The sequence below is a fragment of the Vidua macroura genome, chromosome 1 (genome assembly GCF_024509145.1).
Source record: "Vidua macroura isolate BioBank_ID:100142 chromosome 1, ASM2450914v1, whole genome shotgun sequence".
In the NCBI taxonomy this organism is placed as follows: Eukaryota; Metazoa; Chordata; class Aves; order Passeriformes; family Viduidae; genus Vidua; species Vidua macroura.
The window spans coordinates 152,490,183-152,502,114 of record NC_071571.1 but is presented as its reverse complement, the minus strand read 5'-3'; the positions used below and the strand labels follow the sequence as shown (position 1 = coordinate 152,502,114).

Genomic DNA, 11,932 nt, shown 5'->3' with positions numbered 1-11,932 from the left:
ACTCAGAAAATCCCACTTCCCACCCAAATTTCTCTTATTAGTACATATTTGTTGGATATGCTGGGGATGTTTCAGCCTCAGTGCTCCTTCAAAGTCAAAGTCAACGTCAAAGTCAAAATCAAAATCAAAATCAAAATCAAAATCAAAATCAAAGTCAAAATCAAAATCAAAATCAAAGTCTAAGTCTAAGTCAAAGTCTAGGTCAAAGTCCAAGACAAAGCTGACTTGTGCTTATCCTATTCCTAGAGGATTCATGTGGGAATAAAATGGATGTTGGAAAAGTCAACAAAGCCAGGTTGGATGGGGCTTGGAGCAACCTAAGATAGTGGAAGGTGTCCCTGCCCATGGCATGAGGTGATTTTTAAGGTCCAAGTTGGTTTTTAAGGTCCCTTCCTACCAACCCAATCTATGATTCTATGGAAATCAACAGGAGCTGGGATATGGAAGGGGAAAGGAATAACACAAGTCTGTGGGATAAATAAGGCCAAAAATAAGGGGGAAAAAAATGGTTCTTTCAGCCTCACTGCAAAATGCCAGCAAGGAGCCACACCCACTAATGAGGGAGAAAAACCTGTTTATAAAACACTGGGGCAAAGGACCAAGTTGTCCTGCGTGAAGCACAAGGCTCAATTTGATCATCACCACATCCCCCGCTGACCTCACCGACCTCCAAAACCCAGGCAATGTCTGTTTGGACACAGGGCTTGAACAACTCTGGAATTCACCACCTGATGACGTCATTCCGGGAGCAGATCAGGAGAAGCCTGAAAAAGGTGTCAGAAAATCACATGGATCGGGAAATCATCCAGTGTTGGAATGATTCATGTAAGAAACAGACAAAAATACCCTGCTGATGGCTACATGCAGGGAATTGCCAGTTAAGTTATTCCCTAATTGCCAGAAAAAAAAGCGGGGTTTGACAATATTTTCTTTCTGCTGTCCAGGACTAATCTTGTTTTAGAGGAAGCTCTGTGGATGTGGCAGCTTGAGTTCTTACAAGATGCATCTTGAATGAGGGTCTCTGTCCCAGACTGTCAGGAACAGATTTTAAGGAATTCAGAGGAGAGGAATAACACGGAGGAATAAAAGCAAAAGGATTGATTTAAGGGGAGAGATTTGAGAAAATGACACTTTGAGGGATGGCTCTTTCCAGAGCAGAGCTGCAATTCCAGGGTGCCAATTTGTGGGCTTGGAAACGGAGGCCTGATTTCCAGAAACTGTTGGGCGTGGAGAAAAGCAGCTCCTCTAAAGAATCCCTGGATAGCAGCAAAACGTCATTAAGTCAAAATTGTACAAGGTATTTGAGGATTACAAGCAGGAAAAAGAGCAAGCAGAGGGATTAACCAGAGGAAAATTGATAAAGAAATGAAGACTGACATGAAAATTTGAGAAAAATCTTCTGTTTAACCAACCATTAGCTAATTTAATTTAGTGTAAAACACACTGATTTTGAGGTAAACCAGCTTAGGCCAGCTCAGAGGCTGGTGCTGTTGAATAATTAAAGCAAATGAATGGTACAAACCCTGGAACATCACGTGCTGTCTATGCAAAGGGACTAGAAATATTCATTCCTAGGACAATTTTCCCATGCCTCCGGACTCTGCTTTCATCAGAGAGCGGCTCTGGAAGGAAGAAAAGGAAGAAATTCAGAGGAGGAGAGAGCAGATCCCGACTTCCCATCACTCACACGACCAGAAGAGCAAGAAATGTGTGGCTGAAAGGGCTTTTCCCCAAGGTGCCAGCCCGTTTCCAAGGGCTCTGGTCTGGAAAACTCCCACATGAACACTCCACACCCTCGGGTTGATTTCATGTCCACCTGGAACCTGTAAAACTGCTGCTGTTGGGCTGGGGTATAAAACCTTCCCTCCAAACAGCTTCCCAGTCCTGCTGGGAGGATCTGCTGGAGATGAGGACTCCTCTTGTCGCCTTGCTGGCTGCTGTGCTCTGTGTGGAACAAGGTGAGCCTCTCGTGCTGCTCCTACTTGAGACAAGGATTAGGGGTAAGATGGTGACAGTTTTCCACGTGGCAAAACTCCAGAGGGCTGTCACCAACTTTGCAGTGTTGTGGTGGTGTCACCAATGCCCTTTTGCACCTCAGACAGTGATTTGATGCAGAAGTGAGAATCTGGTGAATTGATTCTTCTTTCCGGTGCTGGAGCTCTGGTGGTGCTGGATGCCGGGTTAAATCCACACTGTGGTCCTTGGGATCCTCCAAAAGGAGGCAAGCTGGAAGTGATAGAAAGCATAACAAAATTTTTTTTTTTTTTTTCCTTAATAATTTCAGTTTTTTGAGTATTTTAGAGACTTTTCTGTCCTGCTGCTTCCTCCCTTGTAGTGGTTTGCCACGTGTTTTCCTAGGAAATGCAACACTGGGAATTTTTGTAGATAAAATCAGCGGCAGAGGTGACAGAACTTTTCATGTTAAAGGCATCCCGCTCTCAAAGGGAAGGCCAAGTGTTGTCCTCCTTCTGGGAGTGAGACACACATGTTGCTCCATCGCTCCTGGCATGTGGGAATGATGACCAGAGTGCCAAAATTTCCCCCACACCTGATGGGTTTCCCAGAAACCGTGATACGAATCTGGTTGAGAAAGAGGCATCTAATTAATCAATTATCACTGATGTATCAACCCCCTACTCCTACATCCTTTGGAATGGTTCTCCAGCGTGCCTGGAAGAGCAGGACCTTCAGCCAGTTTTGGGTGTGGGAAAAGGATTGTTCAATTATTGAAAAAAAAAAAAAAATCGATTTACTGCCCACAATTCCTGACTGAAGCAACGAGACATGAACAGAAGAGGAGAATTTTCAACGGCACCGTTCTCAGCGTGACCCAGGATGAATTGGAAAGCTCACGGAGATGCAGGATCACAGGTTCATGGTGGGATTCCTTACTGGTGACATTTGGTATTGGCAGCAGATTCCCAACGGATTTAAGGACAGGCTTTTACACAGCACCTTTCTGTGGCCCAGCCCAGATCCAGAATAAGAGATTGCAGCATTCTGGCCTAAAACTGGGACAAAGGAAAATGTGGAAACTGGCATTAGATCCTTCTCAGGTATCCTGGGTCTCATCTGAGACCCTAGTGACCAAATTTTGATCAAAACTCTTGATCTCTCAGCCAACCAAAGAGGGTCTTTCACCTTTTCAACCCCTAAACTCACTGTTTTGTGAATTTTGAGTCGAGCAAAAATCATAAAAGGTCTTGATCCTTTTCACAGAACCACATTAAGGGTGGAAAAGACCTCTAAGATCGTCAGGTCCTTGCTGAATGTTGGACGAGACCAGGCAGATATTTGCTTAAGGTGCCCCTGAAAGTTTCCAACAAGGAAGATTCCAGAGCCTGGAATTGCTCAGAGACTTTCATCCCTTTAGGAATTTAGTTTCAATATCTCTTAGCACCTGTTTTTCTTCTGTTCTCCCATATTCCCACCACGGGACACATAAAATATTTTATTACTTTCTTCTTTGCTGCGTCTTTTTTCTTGCATGAAGAAGATTCCTGCGACTTTCCTCAGCATATCCTCATTTTCAACAAGCAAACAAAACCCTTCCAACCTTTTTGGCAAGGTCACATTTCCAAGATCTGTGACCTTCTCTCCTCCCTCTCCTCTGGTCCCTCTCCAAATGCTCTGAATTTTTGGAAGTGCTGCGGAGAGATTTGGGCACCGGGGCTGCAGCTGAGGCCTTGCCAGGGTGGAAAGGCCACTTTGTGTATCTCGCACATGACATTTCTGCCCGTGTCCCCTTGGGTGACTCCTGTTTCCATGGCTGGGATGTGACACTGTTGACTCCCGCTGTTGTCACTGTGGTTCTGAATCGTAACTGAACCAATTAGTTGTCACCCTGTATTTGTCTAAGTTTTATCTTTTGTAATTTATTTCTCTTTACTTAGTTGCATCCGCTCTTCTTTTTTGCTCTTTTATTGCATCCATCTGTCAAAATCACTTAAAATCACGGGATGGTTTGGGTTGAAAGGGAGCTTCAAAATCATCTCATCCCAGAGATGCCATGGGCAGGGACACCTTCCACTATCCCAGGTTGCTCCAAGCCCTGTCCAACCTGGCCTTGGACACTTCCAGGGATAGGGCAGACACAACTTCTCTGGGAAACCTGTGCCAGGGCCTCAGCAACCTCACAGGGAAGAATTCCTTCCATTGCTCCAGTTGGTTTGACCAATAATCCTTGGGAATTACCCTCTGAGGGTGTTTTCATACCTGGCTTTGCAACCATTCCCTGGAATTTTCAGCATCTCGTGTTTCCTGGGCTTGCTTGAGAGCACAATTCAAAGTTGTGCCAAAAACTCCATAAAAACTCCTTGAATCTCCTCTACTCGGCACATGAAAATTCCACTCCTTGTAGAGGAGAATGATGCAAAAAAAGCTGCACAGGATCAACAGCTGGGGACTTTTTTCTTTCCTTTCTATCAGAAACTTCTCATTTCATGGTGTGACCTCTGCTGTCCTTCCACTTTCTCACTGCCAACTTCTTATCGGGCAAAAGTGTGTTCACAGGGACGTGTCCTTTAGTTGTTTTTGCCCTTTCCAAAGTGACAGACTGGCCCCAGACTTAGCAGGAACTCAGCCAGCATTTGCCTTTGTTTCCCCCAAAAAACTAGCTTTGTTTTTAAAAGAACTCAATCACAAAACCCCACACTTTGCTCTGGGTGATTTCACGAGCTCTGAACTCGACCACCACTATTAAACCTTTCTGTCTGCCCTGCTGGGGAGTGCTCTGCAAATATTTTAGGGTGTTTTATCACCCAGACTCTGTTTTTGCTCCTCATCATGATGCCTCAGGTTTTAGTTTTTATATTTTTCAGATTCTGTGCTGCTTTAGTGTGTGGGTCTGGGCTTCATATTAGGGGATGGTGAGCTCTCTTCACAGAGTAGGGAGACAAAACAATTCCTTCTCTAGCTGGGGACCAAGGACAAATGATCCAAATCTCAATCCCAAGAGCACAAACAACGTGGGCTGGAGAGAGAAAAACAAGAAGGATGGCACTTCATAAGCTAAAGCTGTAATTGGACAATTAACTCCAATATGCAAATTGATCAGAACTTATAAAAGTGAGAGACTCCGTGACTGGTCGTGCATTTTGTGACCATTTTGGGTTCATCTTGTGTATAGCCCTGGCTGGGCTCTTGTGCTGCCCAAGGTGGATCCATTGAGGCCTTTTAATAAATCCCTACTTTATTTTTTAACTCTGTCTAGCCTCTGTTCCAGGTCAGCCTTCACAAGGCATCACTTCCTTCTTATTTCCTACTTTCCAGAGGTCTGGCCTACCACATTCTGGTTTTGAGGGCAAGCAGAGACATTCTCAGCAGGAAACACCACTCATCGCTGCGTGGCCTTCCTGCCAATCATCTGCAACTGCTGCAGATGTAGGAATTATCTCACCAAATCTGCCTTTAGCATTTTAACCAAGCTTCTGGTTAAGATTTTCCATCCATTCCCAATTTTAGGCTAAAAACAGGAGTTTGACAGAGCATCTGAGGGCTCTCACCAGACCTCCTAGAACTGAGGTTAGGCCAGTTCAAGCACAAAAAAAGAGATGTGGCAGCAGACTCTGAGCCAGATGAAAGAGAAGTAGGACATGGGGCATTGTCCATCTCCTCGAAGAACTACGGGCATCTTTAAATTCTCCCTGCCAAGCCCTGCCCAGGAGAAACCCTGAGCAGTAATTGGCAATTCCCATGGCCGAGCCCTCAGGACTGAGCTGCTATGGCTCAGCAATAATCTCCTTCATAAAAGCTCCCAAATCCTTGAATTCTACTCACATCTCCTGCTCCCAGGGATTGCAAACAGATCGATAACGCTTCACAGCCTGAGCCAGAGGAGACAGAGAGGGATTTAGCGCTGCTGCCACGGGTCAGGGGATAAAGAAAGTCGCTGGTCATTCCCACAAAAACATTCCTCAGGCTGTAACAGAGGAAATGGAGATCTCTGTGCTGGAACTTTTGTGGTTTTAAAACCTTGTAATGTGCTTTTTCCTGTTTTTTTTTTTTTTTTTTTTTTTTCCCACCCAGTTTATCCATTCATGTGCTACACCTGCCAAGAACAGGAGTCCAACAAGGACTGTTTGACCATTTCCATGTGTGCCAAGGAGGACAAACACTGCGTGACCGTCCGGAAGGACGTCGGGACAAGTAGGTTTGGGAACAACACCTTGTTTGTTTTGTAGGAAAGCAGTCCCAGGAATGGGATTTCATCCCAGTACGGGATCAACAGGCCTCGATGACCAACTTTTAGGAGACACTGACCTTGTGGCTGCTGCAGTGTGACACACTTGATACTCCTGCTGGAAACTGGGGAAACGCTGAGGACACACAAGGCAGCACCAGGGAGTGGATTCCCACCTGGAGCTGTGCGTGTTTCACTCCCAGAACTGTTCTGGGAAATGTTTTGGCCAAACCTCACTGTGGCTGACTCCCTGTGCCAAGCATAATCCTTCAGGTCTGTCCTGGGGGCTCTGTGCCCTCAAAGACCTCCACGTGCTTTTGTCCCAAATCTCAGGTCGTGCAGAACATTCCCCCAGTGTTTACGCTGTAGGAAAAACCATCCTGGTGGGAATGACCCAGCCCGAGCATCACTCCAGGCAGCTGGAGCTGAGAACCACAGGTGCTAATTCCACGCTAGGATTGACAAAACTTAAAAACATGGAGCCCAGAGTAGTCCTGGTTGGACTTGATGATCTTAAAGGCCTTTTCCAACCTTAACAATTCCAGGATTCTATGGCACTGTGCCTGCCCCATCCCTGGAAATGTCCAAGGCCAGGCTGGATGGGCCTCTGAGCAACCTGGTCTGGTGGGAGGTGTCCCTGCCTGTTGGATTATTCCTGGCTTTTATAGAAACAGGGCAACTGAGAGGCATTTTAAAAGATTTTATTCCATTATCAGTCTCGTGGAAGGATGAGACATTAGAGATGTAAAAATTCTATCAGAAGCCAACCCACTTCCTGGTTGCAATACTTTATAAATGTTTTCCAGCCTATTAGCTTTTGCCACACAGCGCTGCTATTACTTTTAACATTAATCACTTATATTTTTACCCCACGTGGTCCTGCTACAATGTATCTTTCACAGTTCTAATTCTCTAAAATACCTGGGTTTTTTTTTTTTTACAAGGCCATATTTTGAAACCTGTTGAAACTTGTTCCCAGCTCAATCTCTCTCTCAACAATGTCATCTCTGTCCCATGGCCTTCCTAAGTCAGCACACCTCATCTCAGTGTTTGCATACACATGTACAAGGCTGTACAAGCTTTCAGTCGGTTTTGAGAATTCATTACAAATTCCTTTCTCACATCTCGCCCTCTTTTTTGGGTTGTAAAAACTTTTTTGATGGTCTTATTTGTCATTTGTTGTACATATTTAAGTACACAAGTATACAACTCATTACAAATCCATTTCTCACGTCTGCCCATGGATGATTTCTAAGGTCCCTTCCAACCCAAGCCATTCCATGATTCTATGATTAATTCCATGAAATTTGCCTTGAGGATTAGTGCCTGGCCTTCCTTTACTCACCAAAACAGATATAGCCACAAAAATACTTAATTATTTTCCATCCCCCTTTTTCTCTTTTCTCCCCCACCTTTTATTTTTTTCCTGCACCAGAGCCCAACAAGCCTAAATACGTCATCTCCAAGATGTGCTCTCCAACATGTCCAGCAACAGGTCAGCAACAAATCCAAAGCTCCCAAAATGTTTCCTGCTGTGAGAAACCCCTGTGCAACGTGAATGGAGTCAGCAGCAGGCAAAGCAGGCATGGAGTGATGTCCCTGGGTGTCCTGGCCAGCCTCACTTACATCTTTGCATATGGATTGTGATGGGTTTGGAAGAGCTCCCCGTGATGGCTGAAATAAAAGTGTTGTTCTGGGATAATTTTCCACTCTTAAAGATTCGTGTTTTGTGGTTGAGCTTCCCCCTGGGATTTTTGAGAGAGCCAGGATAAGTCAGGTGCTGAACTCCCATTGATTTCCTGAGCCTGCTTGAATCCGAAGTGTCCCCAGACATCCAACTCACCTAAGAAAACATACAGAAAATGGCCTTTTTGACATGTTCAAACTTCAAATCATTACTGCTCCGAGGAGATCCTTGAAGGCATAGTTTTGTCTCTCACTTTCAAAGCTCTGTGAGGAATAAAATCCCACCCTGCCAGAAACACAGGGAATGACTCCACAGTTGTGTCAGTACAGGGGATGATCGGTGAATTTGTTCACAGTGAGTCTGGTTATCAAACATCTGTTTACAAACAAGCAGGTGGAAGTAAAGCTGATTTGTGGCAGTGTTGTGGACGTTTCTCCAGCCTCGGTGGGGAGCAATTTCTGGCTCCTCAGGGTCTTTCCTCCCATTCCCGTTTTGAAATGAGCTTCTCTCATCAGAGAAAAGAGGGAAAGGCAGAGAGGGAAATATGTGGCTGAGAGAGGAAAGGCAGTGGGAAGGTGGGAGGGAGAAGGGAAAGAATTGGGGGCAGCCCGCTGAGCTGGGAGTTGCTCTCACACTGCCTCCTCATGGATCTCATCCAGCTGGAAAAGACACCCCCGTATCTATTGCCCTCTTTTTTCCCAGGGCCAAAACAACCTCACACAGCTGTCACCAATCCCTGTCATTCAGAGGTTGAGAGAGGCTTTCCACAGACCCACGTTCCTGGCAGAGAAACCATCGATTGTGTTGAGCTTTGTTTGGTTTTGCCCTCCACGCTCTCTGCTCCCTCCTCTCCCTGCAGGAGCTGCAGCTGAGGGGAGACAGAAAAGCTCTGTAGGAGGCCTGGGGGGTGTCACAGAGGAGAAGAAGGGCAGCCAGCCAGGGACTCACACAAACAGCTCAGAGCTTCTTGGGTCACAGCCCCAGCTGCAAGCTCCCATTCCTGGAAAACACAGAGAAAAAAAAAAAAAAAAAAAAAAAAAAAAGAGAGAGAGAGAAAAGGAAAAGCTGGCAGCATCCCTAGCTCAGCTGTGTCCTGGGAGAAACCAGAGCTGGTCCAAACAATTGAAGGGTGTCGGTTTTTTTGTTGTGTTTGATGGTTAAACAAGATCTTTGCTTTCTCTGAAGCACTCCCCTGGAACTCTGCCAGGTTTTGGTTGCACATGTGGATTTTTGAGGCATTTCACGGAGCCTGGATTTCAGAGCCACTGGTTTTCCAGGAGGATGAAAGATTCCACATGAACTTCATGTTTTGTGCTGTGAGCTCTGGATCTGGTGACTGGTTTAAAATATTTTGTTTAATGGATGGAGGGGAAATGAAGGAAATGAAGGAGGTGGTGGGCAGGGACAAGAGCACACTGAGCTGTGGCTGGAGATGACAGCTGTCAAAAGCCCAAATCAACAGCAGAACCTGCTGTTAATTTTCTCTCACCAAACACAACCTGAAAAGGGAAGGAAAAGTAGGATGGAGAAGGGGAAGAATAAAAAGAAGGAAGAGATGTCCGGCTGCTCAGGGCAGGCACTGGTAGGGCTGTGGAGGCTGTGCTGCATCCCAATTCCAGGAGCAAGTCCGCCAGGAGCATGTCCTCATACCCTGTACAGTTTTCCCCTGCAGGACCTCAGGTGCTTTCAAAAAACTCCAAGAAATTTGGGCTCCAGGCCAAAGCTGTTACTGTTTTCCCACCTGTCATATTGGCAGGAGAACGAGGAAGTAGAAGGAGCAATTTATATCTCAACCAGTTTTGCTGGACATAAGAAAGCAAAATCTTGGTGGAGAGACCATATGGAGGGGAAGGAACACGTGGAAGGTAGAGATAAGTCCAGTGAGGGTGTGGGGAACCAGGATGGACACAGTTCAGGAGGGAGAACAAACTTTATCCTGATCTTTTGCAGACCCTTACTCCCACCTTTCCCCCGCTTTTCACCACAGCAGTTTAAGTGCTGCCAGAAGGTCAAATGAGAGTGGGTTTCCTAAAACTGTCTACAATTTTAGAGGAACCCTTTCTCTTCCTGAAATTTCTGGATGCCAAAGCAGCTGAAGTAGCCAGGATTATCCTGACTGATTCTTTGGAGGTGAAGGGATTGTGTTTAACAGGATTTACTCGTTGTCTTTTCCACCCACCTAGTTCCTGGACTGAAAGCTCCTGGTTGTGGGAGCTGAAGGTCATGGAAAAGTAAATCTGGGAATTCTGGATGGACTTTGTCAGCGCTGATCCTCTGAGTGGAAAACTGCTGGAACTCTTTCAAATAAAGAAGGAAGAGGGACAATTTAAAACTCTTCTTCTTGATTGGAGGTGAGGAATGGGCTGATTATGAGGTCACAGATCCTTTTCCATACTGGTTCCTCCCTTCCCTGGGCTGGAGGAAGGTGCAGGTAGAAGATCAAGGCTTCTGTGGCTCAGCTTTAGGCAAAGCCTAAATCTCCTTTTTTTCCCCATGGATTGAATCAGTCCCATTTCCCTTTTCCAGTGTGAGGTTTGGGTGCTGGTGCTCTCCAGCCTGAGCTGTCTGGGAGAAGAATTCCAGGCGATTCTTGGAGCCTCAGTGTAGGATTTGTTTTTCCAATCCCACAGCTTTGAGCTGTACTTGCAGAGTCAGGAGTTGTGTTTGTGCTTCCACGTGTGGAGTAAGAGGGAAAACAGGTGTGGAGACACAACCACATCAAACACAACAGCAAGAACCACTTTGCTGTCACAGACATTAATGAGATGAACTAATTAACACATCAAAAGTGAATAAAATTAGTGTTTTCTACATAAATATGCAAATCAGTGAGGGTTGTCAGCCAAAGGGGTGTCCAGGAAAATTGGGAAAAGAAATCCATCACAGCTACCAAACCCAGCCTGTTTCTCCTGCTCCTGTTCCTTTGCAACAGGAAAATCTGGGTGTTTTGGGAGACTGGGCAACAACAAATCACAGACTCATTAAGGTTGGAAAAGACCTCCAAGATCATTGAGTCCAACCTGTGACCAATCCTCACCTTGTCAACCAGACCAGAGCACTGATTGCCACATCCAAAGCCTTTCCATGAAGAAATGTGGAAATAACCCATTATTATAAAGGTCATAGGGTACTCTCTAGGGACACAAAGAGCAGCCAACCCAGAGTGGGAAGAAAGCTCTGAAACAGATCATCAATTAACGGTGTAGGGGCTATCAAGGAGGGAGGGATGATCAGCAAGGATTTTGTGACAGGTGGGTGATATCCCTCCCTGTGACAAGATAACAAAAATCTGTGAGGGTAAAAGTGGTACCTGTCACACAGCTCAGCCTTAATAAAGCTTTTGGCACGGCGTCACGTGATGGGCTCAGAAGCAAAACCAAGGAAACCCAGTGGGGCTGAAATCATGAGCAAATCACAGCCAACAATTTGCTGTCAGGCTGGAACGATCCATTAAAAGGCTCCTCTTGGCTCTGCGATGATGCAAAGTTTTAATTGCTGGTTTGGATGATGTATTAGACAATAAATTCACCGAGCTCACGGGTGACGAGCTGAGAGAATCTGCAAACAGGAGAATTCTGGGTGATTCCAGTAAATTTAAGTGGTAGGTTGAGAAAAGAGGGTGTAATTTAGGAAGGACAAGCACAAAAGCTCTCCAGTTAATGTGGCACAAATATGGGATGAGGGAATCTCCCTTGCAGCAATCTGGCAGGAAAAGAAGGTGTGCTGGATCACAAGTGTAACACATGTCAAACTTTGGGAAAAAATGTGAAACAAAGCCTTGCTGGAATTCTGCACTCCATGGAAAACTCTTACACATTGTACTGGGAAGTGTGAACTGGTGTGTGACGGGATGAGAACCTTCCAGATCCTCCACATGGAAGGCTCCGTCTGCTTTGTTCTTCCCACTTTTTGTGTTGGGGTTGACGCAGCAGCAAAGAGGATTTTAGATAGGATCAGAAGGAATTCCTGGCATCTAAAGTAGGGTGAAGAGCTGGAAAACTGCCTCCAGAAGCAGCAGCTTTAGTACCATAATTAGGATTCATCAAAGCATGGAAAAACTTCGG

The 11,932-nt window shown here is 45.6% G+C and overlaps 1 protein-coding gene across 1 annotated transcript; it reads left to right on the top strand.

Annotated features, from left to right (window-relative positions):
* The first annotated feature begins 1,906 nt into the window (after positions 1–1,906).
* Positions 1,907–8,225, top strand: LOC128815150 (lymphocyte antigen 6E-like). The gene is made up of 3 exons (XM_053991573.1): positions 1,907–1,958; positions 6,028–6,147; positions 7,617–8,225. Exons 1-3 carry the CDS (start codon positions 1,907–1,909, stop codon positions 7,826–7,828), a joined length of 384 nt encoding a protein of 127 aa, XP_053847548.1. The 3' UTR covers positions 7,829–8,225.
* The last annotated feature ends 3,707 nt before the right edge of the window (positions 8,226–11,932 follow it).